The 16,525-nt window shown below is 42.8% G+C and overlaps 1 protein-coding gene across 10 annotated transcripts in view; it reads right to left on the reverse strand.

Annotated features, from left to right (window-relative positions):
- The window catches only part of CARF (calcium responsive transcription factor), a 56,151-nt gene that overhangs the window by 17,715 nt on the left and 21,911 nt on the right, over positions 1 to 16,525 (reverse strand). For 9 of the 10 annotated variants that reach the window (XM_025196672.1, XM_025196671.1, XM_025196674.1 and 6 more), the window contains 5 exons: positions 11,740 to 11,929; positions 8,232 to 8,352; positions 5,881 to 6,024; positions 4,893 to 5,126; positions 3,771 to 3,933 (listed from right to left, as the gene is read on the reverse strand). In XM_025196672.1, the coding sequence (XP_025052457.1) occupies positions 3,771 to 3,933; positions 4,893 to 5,126; positions 5,881 to 6,024; positions 8,232 to 8,352; positions 11,740 to 11,929 (852 nt within the window). The remainder of the gene's footprint in view (positions 1 to 3,770; positions 3,934 to 4,892; positions 5,127 to 5,880; positions 6,025 to 8,231; positions 8,353 to 11,739; positions 11,930 to 16,525) is intronic. The other variant, XM_025196681.1, reaches the window with a different exon arrangement.

A 16,525-nucleotide genomic window follows, 5' to 3' on the forward strand; every position in this document is an offset into this window, starting at 1 on the left:
ATTTACAGGATAGGACTTGAATTCAAGATTCTGTTTGTATCTTGCAAAAGCAGAAAATATCACAAATGCCTATAAAAGAATAAAATAATTCTTCAGTGTGCCCTCTTTATATACTTATGTCATTGCAGGAGAAACAGAGCCATGAATTCAGGTCTGGGCAAGTTAGAACAAAAAGAGAAAAAAACCCTAAAATTTACTTATAAAATGTATTAATAAATTAAGCTTTGAAATGTAATTAGACATTTTTATTTAAAAGAAACCCTAATACATCAACTGACTTCTAAATAGTGTGACTGAAGTTCCGTTAGAGCAGTGACATACAAATCAGAGGTTGTTAAAAACCTCATTTAAGCCCTGCATACAACTTTCTGGGTTCAGAGTCATATACTGCTTTCTCATCCAATTACTGCAATCTCCTTGTCTCACTTCCTTTAAACTCATCCCAAATGCAATAGCCAGTATTTTCATCCTTCCTCACTACTTACACCAAGTCATTCCGCTCTTCAAACACCTTTACAAATAGATTTACTTGCTCCCCAAGTCAAACTATCTGTTATAACATTAAATTTCATTCCCTTCACTCCATTGATGCAAGTCCCTTTCTTCCCTCATGCCTTCTTCCAAGCCATCCAATATACATCAGACCTCTTATTCCCCAATGCACATACCCTTATTCAGATCTTGGCTGAAATCCTCCTCCTCTTATGAAGCGTAAAAGTAACACACATCAACATAACATTCTCTCTCACCTCCCATTTTCTCTCTCCCACATACACACACTTTCTGTCTCTCATGTATTGCTGCCCTCTCACTCTCCTGATATTCTGTCTGGTCCATTTAGGCTGCTGACAGACATGGCAAAAAACCCAAAACAAATGCACTTTACCAGAAGCACTGCATTAGTTTGACCCTTGTAGGGAACGAATTAGAAAGGCTAAGGTGGTGACTGAACTAAAATGAGCAACGGGAATGAAGGACAACAAGAAGTCCTTCTTTAGGTACATAGGGAACTGGAGGATAAGAAATGGGAGTGTGGGGCCATTGCTCAACAATTCAGGACAGCTGGTTACCAGCACTCAGGAGAAAACTGAATTCCTGAATGACTACTTTGCTTCGGTCTTTCACCAAGCCAAGGGGAAAATCATGCCAGATAGACTACAGAATGAGGTCAGGAATGACTGCCTTCCTACTATTGCCATAGAACTGGTGTGTGATCAATTAAAGAAATTAGACATACAAGTCAGCAGGATTGGATGAACTTCATCCAAGAGTGCTGAAGGAGCTGGCCGAAATCATCGTGGAGCCCCTGGCAAAACTCTTCCAAAAACTCGTGGCACTCCAGAGAGGTCCCTGAGGACTGGGACCAATGTTGTGCTCATCCTTCAAGAAGGGGAGGAGGGGGGACCCAGGTAACTATAGGCCAATTAGCCTAACTTCTATCCCAGGGAAAATCCTGAAAAAATTCATTAAGGAATCTGTGCGCGATAGGCTTGCAGAAGGTAGGATTCTGAATGACAGCCAGGATGGCTTCATCACGGGCAGGTTTTGTCTTACCAACCTCACCTCCTTTTATGATCAGATAACTTGCCACCTGGATAAGAGAGAAGAGGTTGACATTGTATACTTGATTTCCATAAAGCCTTTGACCTGGTATCCCATGATGTCCTCAGAAGAATATTGGAGGATTGTGGGCTTAACTGTGAGACAGTTAGGTGGGTATGAAGCTGGCTGCGGGGTAGGACCCAGAGAGTTCTAATGAACTGATCTGTGTCATCCTGGCAAGAAGTGGCCAGAGGTGTCCCATGGGGGTCGGTGCTTGGTCCGGTACTTCTCAACATCTTTATCAATGATTGGGATGTGGGGGTGAAGAGCTCACTGGCCAAGTTCGCAGACAACACCAAATTATGGGGAAGTGTGGTCACACTTGAAGATAGGCTACAGATACAGGTGGATCTAGACAGGCTAGCAAGTTGGGCTGATCAGAACCAGATGAAGTTCAATGTTGAGAAATGTAAAGTGCTCCACCTGGGGAGGAACAACTCCCTAAACACCTACAGGCCTGGTGGTGCCGAACTGACACACCACAAATGAAAGAGACCTGGGAGTAATAATAGATCACAGTATGAATATGAGCCGGCAGTGCGATGTTGTAACTGGCAGGGCAAATAACACTGTAGCATGCATCAATCGACGCATCTCCAGCAAAACCAAGGAAGTGATTCTTCCACTCTACTCAGCATTGGTGAGACCCCAGCTGGAGTACTACGTCCAATTCTAGGCACCGCACTTTAACAAGGACGTGGTGAAGCTTAAGAGAGTCCAGAGAAGGGTCACCCATATGATCAGAGACTTGCACAGCAAGCCATATGAGGAAAGGCTGAGGTACCTGGGACTCTTCAGCCTGGAAAAGAGAAGACTGAGAGGGGACTTGGTAGCAGCTTAATGCTATATCAGGGGAATACATCAAGGGCTTGTTGAACAACTGTTCACCAGGGCACCCTTGGGGAAAACCAGGAGTAATGGCCACAAACTCCTGGAAGATTTTTTCAGGCTCAACATTAGGAAAACCTTCTTTACAGTTAGAGTGTCTAGATTGTGGAATAAGCTCCCTCCAGAGGTGGTGCAATCACTTACCCTGGAAATCTTCAAGAGGAGACTATCTTTCCTGACTGGTGCAGGGGGTTGGACCTGATGATCTTCTGAAGTCCCTTCCAGCCTTACAATCTATGAATCTATGACCCAGCTCCATAGCATCTGTATAAATCGTGCACTTCGGCAGGGGGGTTTTGGTGCTTTTACCTAAAGCCGATTCAATCAGCTATTAGATAAAAGCATCAAAAAACTCCCACTGAAGCGCCCGATCTATACAGACGTTGGGCAAGCTGGTTCAAACTAACATGATGCCTATTCTGGCCACGTGCTGGGCTCGGCACAGGGGCACATGAAGTTTAAAGTAGAGTGCTGTTTTTTGGGGGCTTTTTATATCTGTAAGCAGCCTTAATGTTAACCACCATACTAGGTATTGAAGATGCATCTATTCACTATGACCAGAAGTGCTGTGAAGCTGGAGGATATACCCTGGTTATCATGGCAGCATATATTAAGCAATACAAAATCTTCACCATACTACATTCTGGCAGAAATGGGTTTACATCCTGGGAATTTCCTCATAGCCAATACAAACTTTGCCTTTCAAACTAGAGAAATTACTGTCATTGTGTGTTCTAAATGACCCCACAGAAAATTAATGGACAATATACATTACAGTTACTGCACAATTTTAAATATTTATTTTGTATTCACTTTTAGGTATGCTAAGTGCTAAGTACTATTTACTAGTATAGTCCTTTACCTGTTCAAAACACTACATAGGCATTAACTATCTCACATGAAGTAGGAAGGTACATTTCATCCCTCTTTTCCAGAGGAAAAGCAAGAAATGACTTCAAGGCACTCAAGATGACAGGGCAAGAATTACAACCTCCCAATGCTATGATCATTCTTCCCGAAGACACAGCCTTCATTTCATGACGTCATTATATGCGACTATTGCACAAACTGTCAGTTGATGAGATAAATATAGCTATCAAAGGCCTAAAGATCCTTACTCAGATATCATTTATTACTCCCCAGGCAAAGTGTCCTTTGAAAATGTTATTATTAGGAATACAACAGTCAGCAGAAACTTTTAGATGAATCCTGAAATCCTTCAACCAAAGTTAGAAAAAAAAAGAAAAGAGGGATAGAAGTGAGTATAGCACCAATAGTACCGTTGCTGGGATGCTTTCAGAGTTATACACCATCTCCCCATTTCTCAGGGACTTCTGCACCTCATGGATGTGGTTCTTGATGTCATTCACAGTGGGGAAAAAAGACAGGTTATGCCTCTCTGGCACTTCATCCGGTTTGAAAAGCTCTCGTTCCACATATTTTCTGTCGTGTGTTAGAAAATGGAGGATGGCAAAGGGAAGCAATTAAAAAAATATTTGTGTATTAGCAGATTTTACTTCCCCACACCCTCCCAACAGTCTTCTCCTCTTTCCACAAATATGATCCGAACAAGTTACTGTATTTTCTCAAATCCAAGACAAGGATTTTTCCCCATTCAATATGGATGGGAGTGGGGAACCTCATCTTGGATTTGATGTACTGGCCTGGGCTCACAGCTGCTGCAGCTCTGGCTACAGCCCCAACTTGGACCCAGGGTCAGAGCTAGAGCTGCTGCTGTCATGGCTGCATGACTAGGGCTAGAGTAGCTGCCTGCCCAGACCTGAAGCCACTGTGTGCCTGGAGCCAGAACCAGAGCCAGAACTGTTGTACACAGTAAGCAGCAGGGGGCAGAAAGATGTAGGGGTCAGGCTTCCTGTCCCCTTCATCACTTGCCACCCCACTGCCTGCATCCTCCTCCCCCTGCTTTAGCAGTGGGAGGGCGGGGTAAATTTAAGACCTCCCTCCAATAATTTATTAAATTCTATATAGAAAACTTTATAAATGTGTTATTTTTCTATATGTAAAGAATCTAACTTTTGGGGGGCAGGGGTCATCTTAAATTCAAAGTTGTCTTGGATTTAGGTAAATATGGTAATATAGTTCACAGCATGACTCCCTTTGCATCTAATCTCATGACCTAAAATTTTTAGGGAGCTATTTTAGCAAAACTCGGAGTTTCAATACTTGGAAGAGCAGCCTTAAGCAATTATATATAATGAGGCAAGAGAAGACAACACACCTGATATTAACATGTAAGGGTAAAGGTTCAGTTAAAACAAATGCTAATATCATTTGTGGAGAAAAAAAAGTCAGCCTTGCCCTACTGCTGCAAGGCAAATTAATGCAATGGTTGATATAGCACTATAGAAAGAAGCTAACTGACAGAGTAGATTATGCTATACCTTAGTTGTTTCCTCACAGCATACACTTGTTCTGTTCCCTGAGATACCAGTTCTCGGATTTTATCTGCTACTTGCGGATGAAGTCGAGAGGGCAAAGCACAGTTCTCATCTCTCAGTCCATCTTCCTCTTCCTCAGGAGAAGATATGGGGAAATGGGAGGGTGAAAGAGGAAGGCAGGAGGGCTCCATTTCATGGTACTGGTGCGCTTGCTGGGTGGGTAACTGCACATACCACCTGACGAGAGAGAGAGAGTTTCCAGGTCCAATTCCCAAGTAGAGACAGCAAAACAAGACTATTTAAATTCTTTTCCAGGTTTTGGAACAAAATCTAGTGAATGAGGACCTCATCATTAAGGCTACCAACAGGATTTGAGGTATGTGCACATACACCTCTACTATGTCCGAAACACTCTCACCCCAGTAGCATTAATTGTGGGCATTGATGCTGCTCTTTCCAGACAGCTGATTTTCCACAGTTAAGACTTCAAAAGGTCACAGAGAGCATGGTAGAGCTGCACACCACAGCTCAGGGGCAAGGTGCATGCACACAAAGATGATTTTACTTCACTACTGTGCTCGTCCTTTCCCTCCCCTACAATCTAAAGGAAAAGCAACTGCTTTAAGGTTATTCTGCTGAAGGACTCTCTCCACCCACTTCTCTGCCAATATCTGGAGTGAACCTCCAGTGACCAACTGCATTTAAAGCATAAGGCCATTCTAGCAATAGTCAGCATGAGTCTCTGTTAAACACCCAAGCTGCACCCATTTCTGCCTTTTTATCATGAAATATTTTTGCATTAATCCCACAACATAACATCTTCCACACTAAACAAGAATACTGAAAGCATCTTTCTGCTTTTAACAAAAAATTTTAAATTAAGTGTCTTGTGGGATGGTGATAGAGAAGGGGAGAGGAAACCGCCCCCACACAAGCAATACATTTGTTTATCATTAATTTGTCAAGATAATTAAATAGATGGAAATTTCACCTGAGAACCCCTCCTGCATCCATCAAATTCTTCTTCAGCATGTTGAATGCTTTCTCTTGCTCCACTCGTATGATTTTCTTGTCAATTTTGGGGTCAGTAGGAACTCTGTACTCAGGAAACTTTTGAACCTTTTTAATATAGATTCTTCCAGGGAATAAAACAGACCAGAAAACACCTGGTTTCATTATACTTTTCTTCAGGAGGAGACAGAAACACCAGCTATTTTATTTCAGATTATAAAATTTATTGCAGAGAAGCTCTAGAGAAACCCCAGAAGCACACACAAAGGTTTGTTCGCAAGATAGTAAGTGAACTGGAAGACTGAAGAACCAAAGCACAGAAAATTAATAGCAGAAAGTTCACAGAGAAGGAGGAAGAGAAGGATGGAGACTGGAGGATGTTATTGGAGTTAGATAAGAAGAAGTGCTTTGGTACATTTGGATTCCATATGTAGGTTAGACAGAGATTTCTCCAATAAATCTGGGTCACTGCCATACTGCATCTATCCCATCATTTTGATCAATTACTGGCTGCAAATCAGTCTGCATAGCTTCTGGATATATCAGTCCACAGGGTAATATAAAACACCATAAATTCATATGAAACTTTCATTTTAAAAAACTGCACATGTCATTAATTGATAACCCTGGTAACTTAGGAGGTTTCCCGCCCCCCTTTCACCTAAAGTTCCCCAACCACCAACTTCACAATAAACAGTTTGACACTATGATCCATTGTCAATGTTAATTTGAAAAAAATATATTCTTCCAAATTACTAGAGGCAAAAACAAACAGGTCAACCAAAATCTATAAGGCTTTTTTGCCCCTTTTAGAAAATTGAAATAAATTGAAATAACTGTTACCCAGCTTATATACTGCCAAAATGAAGACCAGAATAAATGCCAATAGTGTTGTTATAACCTACATATATAATGATTTAAGAGCCTGTAAGGCAGGGGTGAGCAAAATAGAGGATCCAGCCGGCAGCCGGACTCCATTTCCCAGCAGTCCCTGCCTGAATTGCTGTGGGCGGTTTCCATGGAGACCCCACAAACAGCAGAGTGGTCACAGTGGGGGGGGCCAGGGTTTCCATGGAGACTAGCTCCAGCAGCTCTGGCAGTGAGCACGGCTGGAGGGGCCCAGTCCGGTCTGTGGGCTGGACTTATAAGGTATACCGGAATTCCTAGCAAGTGGGACCCAAAATAGAAGATTTAAGAAACCCATCAATTTTAACAACGTCCACTCAGAAAATTATTCATCCTTCTTCTGAACATACATTTAACATAGAGACTGGTACTAAGACCAAGACTGGTATATTAGGGTATCTTGTCATATTTTAAGCTTTAAAGTTGCACCTGTTTATAGAGTGGCGAAATATAGTACTGTTTAATGTTTCCTTTATATCCAGCCTAAAGTTCTGTATAGCCTCATTGTTATCTGAACTTTTCATTTTGCTGGTGCTGGCAATATCAGCTGGCCTTGTTTCTTGCAAGCAGCTTACTGCTTTAAGTTTGCTCGCATGGCATGATGTTTCTTTCCTTTTTCTATCACTGTGAGAAGTTTTTCTAACACAACATAGTAATAGTTTTGTTACTAGCTCAAATTAACTGAACTTGGCACTAACCAGCTGAATCAGAGGGATGAAATGATTGGATATGTTAATGAAGGTGATAAAGGAGACCAATGGACAATGCTTAAAAGTAAGACACTGGAAAAAGGCTAAATTAAGAGCTGTGCTTGTAATGGGTCTGTTGAATAAAGGAACATGGTGACAGGATAAAATATGCTGACTGCAGAGAGACCAATCCAAAAGTGAGGAGTCAAAGGAGTTAAGTTTAAAGAAAAGCATAAAAGGGGGAGCAAGAAAGTTAAGCATGTGTTGTTGTTATCATCATTTGCATTATGAATCCAACTTTCAACACCTGTCTGGATTGTCCCAGCCAACAACACACCCTTTGCTTCAGGAACTGAGCGGCCATCTTTTCTATGAAGCAAAGTAACATCTGGGATGGGGTGAGATCATTGTACTAAGTGTTTTTCTCTCTCTGAATATAGAAACTGCTAAGATAATACTTGTTTTACTAATAAAGTTAGACTTTGATTTTAGGACGCTTGAGTTGTCTGTGTTCATATTTCATGTTCTATTTAAGGGTTAATTGTGCTTTAATGATCCCTACGCACTATCTGGTGGACAATGGTGTGAACAGGTACCAGGACCAAGACAAATGTCATTCTAATAGCATACAGTTATCAGTCATATTTCTCAAGAAACAAGCTCTTGTAGCACTGGCAGCGTCTTCAGATGAGAGCCTTGGTTGGGTTTTTTTTTCAATTTTTTTGCTAATGCTTACCGCGCTGGACAAGTGGCTTTGTACAGATGGCCTGAGGAATGTTCCTGCTCGCCAGCTTTTCGGGGCTGGAAACCTTTCCTCCTTGGCCCATACTGGCACTCCATCACAATGGCTCTACTTCCTGTGGATAGAAATTAACTGGCTCAACTATAAATTCAAGCATCCAACAATTCCATAAACTCTATTAAAAAAATTCTGAAGGAAAAAAATTTGAAACACTTTATTTAAATTATTTTCACATACTTTGAGGACTAGTGTGTTCAGGGTAGTAAATACCCGAGTTACCGAGTACCAGCCTTTCTGAAAATGAAACTTGGCACTTACAGAGAGCACTGTACATTGTTCATAGCATTTTCCAAAATAATTATTCCTCAGAGTACTTCTATCAGGTAGGAAACTAAAATATTGCAACAATCATTTTACAGGGAGGATAAAGGCCATATTTTGACACCTTTACTCCTATTAGCATCCTTACTTTACATAATGATTCATTTTCTGAGCTAGTCACAGAATAAGATGCTGATAAGCATGAATAAGGGTAGCAGGATCTTCCCTGAATTATAGGATCTGCCCTAAATTACACAGCAAATCAATTGTGAGAAAAAAAAAAAATCTGAACCTGAATGCTCCTGGCCTCCCGTTCAAAGTTCTGTTCTTTTGACCACATTTGATCAATCTCTTACGTTAACCAATGTGACATGAATATAGAACCCCTAAAAGCATTACAAAACAGAACTTAATTTAGCTGTAAACTTCACTGAAAAAACGTCATTCTTTTATTCAGACATCTGATCAAGTGGAGTGAAATGCTGGCTATAGTTTGGCAGAGCATAGCTAAGAAGGGAAATTATTTATACTGAACACTTAAGTTTAGTCCCTAGCACTTCTTTTCCCACAATCAAACTACCCTTGAACTTTTCTTTTTATATGCCACTTCCTAGCTTGTGAAACAGCTAGCACTTTCAATGCATCATACTGTTGAGACAAATGGTTCTACATGAATGATAATCCCTTGTACAAGCATGTACCATTAAAAAAAAAATCAAAAAAAAAATCAATGCACATAAAACCAGAGACTAATTCAGAAATAGTTTAATGTACTTTGGTTTAATGAACAAAACCCTCAGAAAACAAGTTTTGGCTCATGTAACTTATGAGGAATAATTTTTGGTAGTATCAAAACTGTCCCTATTTACAGGCATTGCAAAAAATTGGCAGGACCTCAATTTTACAAAGGTATAGCATGTCTGAAATCTTAGTAAAGTCAGGATCTCGATGATCAGAACATCCTATTTTACAATACATGAAGCTAGCTAGCTTTCTCAAGGCTACCTGCTTCAACAGAAAGAGAGGCAAACAAGGTAACACAAAAACTCCACTTACGTAGAGGTTACAAGCTATTGAAGAATGGTACTTCAAACCTGAACAGCTCAGGATCTCTGGAAGCCTGAAACTGTACCTCAGTAAAGCCTCTGGCAAGTATAACTCTGGAATAGTGTCACTGACCTTCAGTTATTTAGGAATTTCAGATAACTACAATTCAGTAAATCAGCCACTCTTGGTAACTGACAGCCTCTGCTCTAAAGATTTTAATAGTGGGAATGTTGCAGGCTAGAAATAAAATGTGTTAGTGGAGTAGTATGTAGGACAGGGACGGGCAAAATGCAGCCTCGGGGCCGGATGTGGCCCACCAGGTCATTCTATCCAGCCCATGGGGCCCCTAAAAAATTTAGAAAATTAATACTAATCTGCACTGGGCTGACCATCATGCGGCCCTCGATGGCTTGCTGAAACTCAGTAAGCGGCCCTCTGCCCAAAATAATTGCCCGCCCTTGATGTAGAGACATTACATAATCCCTCCTTGCTCTAAGTCTGACCAGGCAAGCATTATATATTAGGGATGTGTGAAGCTTCAGTTGCTGGTTCAAATCGGAGTAGATACGGCTGAATTCGGTGGCTGAATCTCTGAATCGAATCAGGAGACCCATTAATCTCTTCAAATTGAATCAGAAGCCTCCAAATCGGTTCACAGAGATTTGACGATTTGGCCAAAGACACAGCTTTATATGGGTTTTTTTTATGTACTTCAAGATACCAGGTGCAGCTCATGAATGCTGAGCTGGGGCGGATGGAGTGTCACAGGGAGCACAGGGGGCTCCCCCGCATGCTTGGCAGCACTTCTGGGTCCATCGCCAAGCATGATGGGGACTGCCCTGCCCCCCAGCTCGGTGATTGGCTGTGGGGGGACCCCACGTGTTCTCCCAGACCCAGGAGGCACCAATTGCTGAGCCACCACAGTCAACTGCTGAGCCAGAGTGGCGGGGGGGAGAGGGGGATGCCACGCACTGGGTGGCAGACCCAGAAGTGGACTGGAAGTACTTCTAGTCTACTTCCAGGTCCGCCGCAGAGTCCGTGGGGGACCCCTCCCATGCTCCCATAGGACGCTTCATCCACCCCAACATGTCTGTGTCCAGGAGCTGTGCCTGGTACCTCAAGGTATATGGAAAAAACATATAAAGCTGTGTCTATGGCCAAATCGCTGATTCAGAGAATCAGCATCGAATCAGGACAGTGATCTGAATCAGCTAATCAAATCACAGCTGTCCGAATCCAAATCCAAATCAAATACTGCCCGCTTTGCACACCCCTATTATATATCCCCTCTGATTCAAAGCCAACCTACATTTTTTTGAACAAAGAAACAAAGTGATGAATTTAGCATGTTCCAACTCTAACCTTCTCATTTTGGGGAGGGAAGGAATTACTCTTTAGAGTGATCTTGTAAGTACCCCAAAACATCTGGCACATCTCTTGGAAAAAAGGCTTGTTTTTCTGTATTTGTCCTTTCTAGTCTTGTTTCACTTTATAGTTGGAAGGCTTATATTTTAATTCAAGTGACAATTTTTTCCAATTACTTTCAGTACATACACAACCTGGACCCAACCAGACACAATAATCACATCAAGTTACAATTGAGGGTTGATTAGTATGATCACATCTAAATGCTCACTCATTCTATCATATAATACCTGCTCCATAAATTAAAAAGTATGAAATTACTAAAAAATATATTTAAAGGCGATTTAAAATATTTTACAGGTTCTTGCTGTCCAAGGTTTTCAGTAAGCTGTCAAAACTGCATGACTGCTGGAACTGCCTTCTGAGAACTGCAATCTCCAAGCAGAGCAAACAAAGCCTTCTTTTTAAAAGTCTCATTTGAAAAAAAGACTCCTGCCCCAGTGCTTAGTTAATCTACTTCTAATAAAATCAAGAGACTCAAATATTTACATTACAATATGAATCTGTGGTTCCAGGGAACCCATATGCATCAAATTTGAGGTTCAACTCGCTAAGGCAACTTTTTCCATGTTTGTGACTTGACTTTACCAATACCTAGAAATATTCTGCCAGAATACTGAGATACAGTCTCAGGTGGGTTCTTTTTAATGGCCAAAATGTTTACAGATGTTGAAACTTTGAAAACCAGTTATTAAAGAAATGTAATTACCTGCATTGACAAAAGGGATCCCATCATATGGGACATACTGAGATTTCCACATCAACCGTGTGGCAGGTTTGGCTGGGCTTGGAGACTGGCGTGTCCCCCACACACTTTGTGTTTGCTGCTTGTGTAGCGTTAGAACACTCTCTAATTCTGTCTCGCTCACACAATAGCCACGGTACGAGTCCCCAATTTTCTGCATGGAAAGGAGGTGAAATAATAGGATTATTCACCAATCCGACTGCTATTCAGTATACCAAAAAAAAAACAAAAAAAAAAAAAACGCAGTCAAAGATTCTGGATGCAAGCAGGTGAAGGTACTACCTAAAATGTTTGGGTGGTTTTTTCACTGGCTTTTGTACTGGTTGCATCCCAGCCATATTTGCCAAAGAATGAGCACCTGTCTTTGTTGAGTTGATAACATCACTGGCCTGAGACACTAGGTGAAGTACTGCAAATGTCTCAGCAGTGGTTAAAATTGCCACACTACTATCTGTAGTATAACTCCCATTTTCTGAAGGGTCTGGAGATCTCTGAAACCTTTTAAGCACATACTAAGTTTTGGGCAAAAGAGAACAAGACATGCAACAAAGACTGAACTTCCTACTAAACAGTGGTTGTATAAGCACCAAGACAGAATCAAGTTAATTCTTTCAGCCTGGATTTCTCTCCAATTCCTGTTTTTCTAGTATAATTAATACTTATTACTAGTCAATTAATATTAGAAAAGTTGTTTTTGGTGAGTTACTGGCTATATTATGAAGGAGAACATATCAAGCATTTTATTCCTTGAAGATTGCAGTCACAGCCATGCATTCACAGAATCTTGTATCATATTATCATCATCATCATATGATCACAGGCATCAAACAGGATTTGCAGAGCTACCCTAGCTGGCTGACCAGGCTATCAGTGGGTTATTGGAAGCTGGGGGGGGGGGGGGGGGGGGGGCAACCCACAGGGGGGGGGGGAAAGGGCTCCCACCAAATTCAGGCCCCTTGGACCCCGCTGGCCATGGCCATCACCAGTGCCTCTGCAATCTTCCTCAAGACCCACTGCCACCACCAGGCCCCTGCACCCAAGCACCTCATTGCCTCTAGACCCACTGCACTTGCATCCCTCGCTGCTGCCGCCGCCGCCAGACCCACCACCAATGCTGTGGTGGCCCTGGCAGCTGCCTGGGTGCCCCATGTTAGATCCTGCTGATAAGAAGTCCTGCAGTCCAAGGCACCAGGTGAGTTTGACACCCCTAAGGGAGTCAAACTGTTCAGCCCCACTTCCCCCTGCCCCAATGGACTCAGTGCTAAAACTGCCTCATTCCCCACCTGTTGGGGATTTTTTTGGTTTTCTGCAAAGTACAATAATTCAGAATGGGCCACAAGATCACGAAGTGCAGGAGCAGGCAAAGTCCAGCCCACGGGCCAGATCCAGCCACTCGGGGCCAGGGTTTCCATGGAGGCTGGCCCCAGCAGCACTGGCAGGCAGCAGTGGTGCCAGCCTCTTCCTGGTGGGGGGGCTGTGCTGTGGGCTGGAATGGAACGGGGCAGGCTCAGCTGCCGCTGCCTATGCCCGGTGGGCAAGGCAATGATGCCACTGGAAGGGTGGCTACAGGGGGCTATAGCACCCACAAGCCTCCCCCTAGTTCTGCCCCTGCTCTGGAGCCCAGCTGGGATCTTGCAGTGGTGACAGCTTGATTCAGAGCAAGGGCAGAGCCATGATCTGTATCCTGCATGCTCTGGCCAGGGGCATGCAGGCTGCAAATCATAGCTCTGCCCCAGCTCTAGACCATGTTGTCACTGCTGCAAGATCCTAGCTGGGCTCTGGAGCAGTTCTGCACCCTGCCATACCTCCTACCAGCGCTGCTGGAGTCAGTCTCCACAGAAACCCCAGCCTTGTGATATCACAGTGCGGCTGCTGCTGGGATCTCCACAGAAACTGGCCCCAGCAATGTGGGCAGGGGCTGCTGGGAAATGGAATCTGACTCCTGACTTGTTCCACTATTTTGCCTACGCCTGGTATAGTGCAACACTCCACCTAGCAATCAAACTTTTGAAGAGAGGCGATCATTTGAGTCTATATCCCAAAAGACCTACCAATTAAGAGATGAGAAAGCATCAGAAGAGAGAAGCAGGGAACAAGTGCTATCTAGCACAAAGTGAACAACAAGGGTATCTATCAGTTCTCTGCAAACTGTTCTGGAGCGGACACAAAAAGAAAGAAAAGGAATTTGTAGAGTCAAACTCAACCCCATGGACAGAACTGCACTGAAGACAATGGAGTTGTGCAAAACTACAACAAGTTAGGTTAGTCCAACAAACATACCACTAACATTTAGAGAGTGCTCATTCTTGCAAAGGAGGAATAAATAGTCTTTATAATCTGTAGAGCCTCATAAGCATAACACTGAGATCCTTGAAGCCAAGTTTGTGCTAAAAATACATCTGAGATTTCCTGTGGGAAGAGGAAGGCAACTGAAGACAGACACAGATTCTGCTATAAATCTTTACTTATAATTTTTAAGCTTAAATTTAAGAAAATTGCTTTAAATCCGTATGCATGGAAGACAGGAAGAGGGAGCAGGATAGAGAAGATGTGGGAGGCATAATAATTCACTGCCTTTTACAGCCCAAGATACCAAAAGGATAATTTCTTCTTCCCTTCCCCTCCCCTCAATCTGCTCTATATAGGAAGTAAAAAACGAGTCCAAAGCCTAAGAAATCAGAGAAAACATTCACTTTTCTCTAGATATTCTGGGTATTTTAAAATAAAATACAGCTAAAATATAAAAAATCAGTTGCATATAAAGAAAATTATATTAGAATGTTTCCTGCACCAAACATCTGATCAGGAAAATCATGTTTATATCACAGATTGATTTTAAGGACAACACTTAAATAACAGGAATGTGATTTTTTTTTTAAATATTTAATTTTTAAAATTTTGTTTGGCTTCAATCTTTTTAGATTTTTGTTTTTTTTTTTAAATGCTACCTTATGTATTTTAGGTTCTATCATTTTGTACTGTATTAAGAAAAACATTTCCCATTGAATCTGGAAAACCTGGCCCATGCCAGCTATGCGCCTCTATCTCAAGCTGACCACAAAAAAAAAGTTGTATGCATTTTCTAGTGATAGTCTGATTTTATTTCGTAGATTTTATAGACATTAGGGCTGGAAGGGACCTCAAAGATCAAGTCCAGCCCCCTGCCCCAGGGTCAGGAAGTCAGCCAGGTCTCGGGGGCTCGGACAGTAAAGAAATTTTTTCTTATGTCCAGCCTAAAACGGTCTTGGAGGAGTTTATGACTGTTGGCCCTTGTTTTTTTCTTGGGGTGCTCTGGTGAACAGATGTTCTCCCAGGTCCTGATGTACACCCCTTATGTACTTATAAGCAGCCACCAGGTCCCCACTGAGCCTGCACTTTTCCAGACTGAAGAGTCCCATGGCTCTTAGCCTCTCTTCATAAGGCCTATTCTTTTGCCCTCTGATCATGTGCACGGCTTTCCTCTGGACTCTCTCAAGCTTCTCAACATCCTCCTTGAACTGTGGAGCCCAGAATTGGATGCAGTACTCCAGCTGTGGCCTCACCAAAGCCAAGTACAATGGGAGGATGACATCCTGTGATTTACCTGAGAAGCATCTAGATGCAAGCCAGAGTTTTGTTTGCTTTACCAGCTATGACATCGCATTGGTGGCTCATGTTCATCTTGTGGTCAGTCATGACCCCCAAGTCTCTTCCAGCAGTGGTGCTAGTAAGAGTAGCACTGCCGAGCCTATAAGTATGCTGCAGGGTTTTCCCCCCCCAGGTGGAGTATCTTACATTTATCGGTATTGAACTTCATCAGGTTTGTATCTGCCCACTTACTAAGTTTATCCAAGTCAGTCTGGATCACTAGCCTGTCCTCAGGTGTGGATGCTATGCCCCAAAGTTTAGTGTCATCGGCAAACTTAGCCAGTGCGCTTCTGATGCCAATGTCCACATCATTGATAAAGATGTTAAAGAGAACCGGTCCAAGGACAGAGCCTTGGGGGACGCCACTGGTCACAGAGTGCCATAATGATTTGCTACCATTGACCACTACTCCCTGGGTCCAACCTCGGAGCCAATTTCGCAGCCATCAGACTGTGGTGTAGCCGGGGCCACAGTTTGCCAATTTTTTCATGAGGAGGTCATGGGACACCAGATCAAAGGCTTTTTTAAAGCCTTTTTTAAAGCCAGATATATGACATCAATGTCTTCTCTCTTGCCCAGGTGATATGTCACCTGGTCATAGAAGGAGATGAGATTGGTCAGGAAAGACCTACCTGCGACAAACCCATGCTGGCTGTCCCTCAGGATGTTGCCCTCAGCCAGCTTATCCAGAAGGGTCTCCTTGATAATTTTCTCCAGAAGCTTACCAAGGTTGAGGTCAAGCTGATTGGCCTGTAATTCCCGGGATCTATTTTTCGCCCTTCCTTGAAGATGGGTACCACATCGGCCTTTTTCTAGTCTTCAGGTACTTCACCTAAGCACCACGAGTTTTCGAATATTTTTGCCAATGGTTGGGCTATGACACCTGCCAGTGCCCTTGAGTACTCTAGGGTGCAATGTGTCAGGAACAGCTGACTTGAAGGTGTCCAGCCTCTCAAGGTGATCCTTTACTACATCAACACCGATGCTGGGTATAGATACACCCTCACCCTGGCCCTGCCACATCTTGCTAGGCAGGGCGGTCCTACTGGACTGATGAAAGACTGATACGAAGTACCTATTAAGCAGATTGGTCTTTTCCTGGGTGTCAGTTATCAGCTGTCCT

Source organism: Alligator sinensis, unplaced genomic scaffold (genome assembly GCF_000455745.1).
Source record: "Alligator sinensis unplaced genomic scaffold, ASM45574v1 scaffold755_2, whole genome shotgun sequence".
NCBI lineage: Eukaryota > Metazoa > Chordata > Crocodylia > Alligatoridae > Alligator > Alligator sinensis.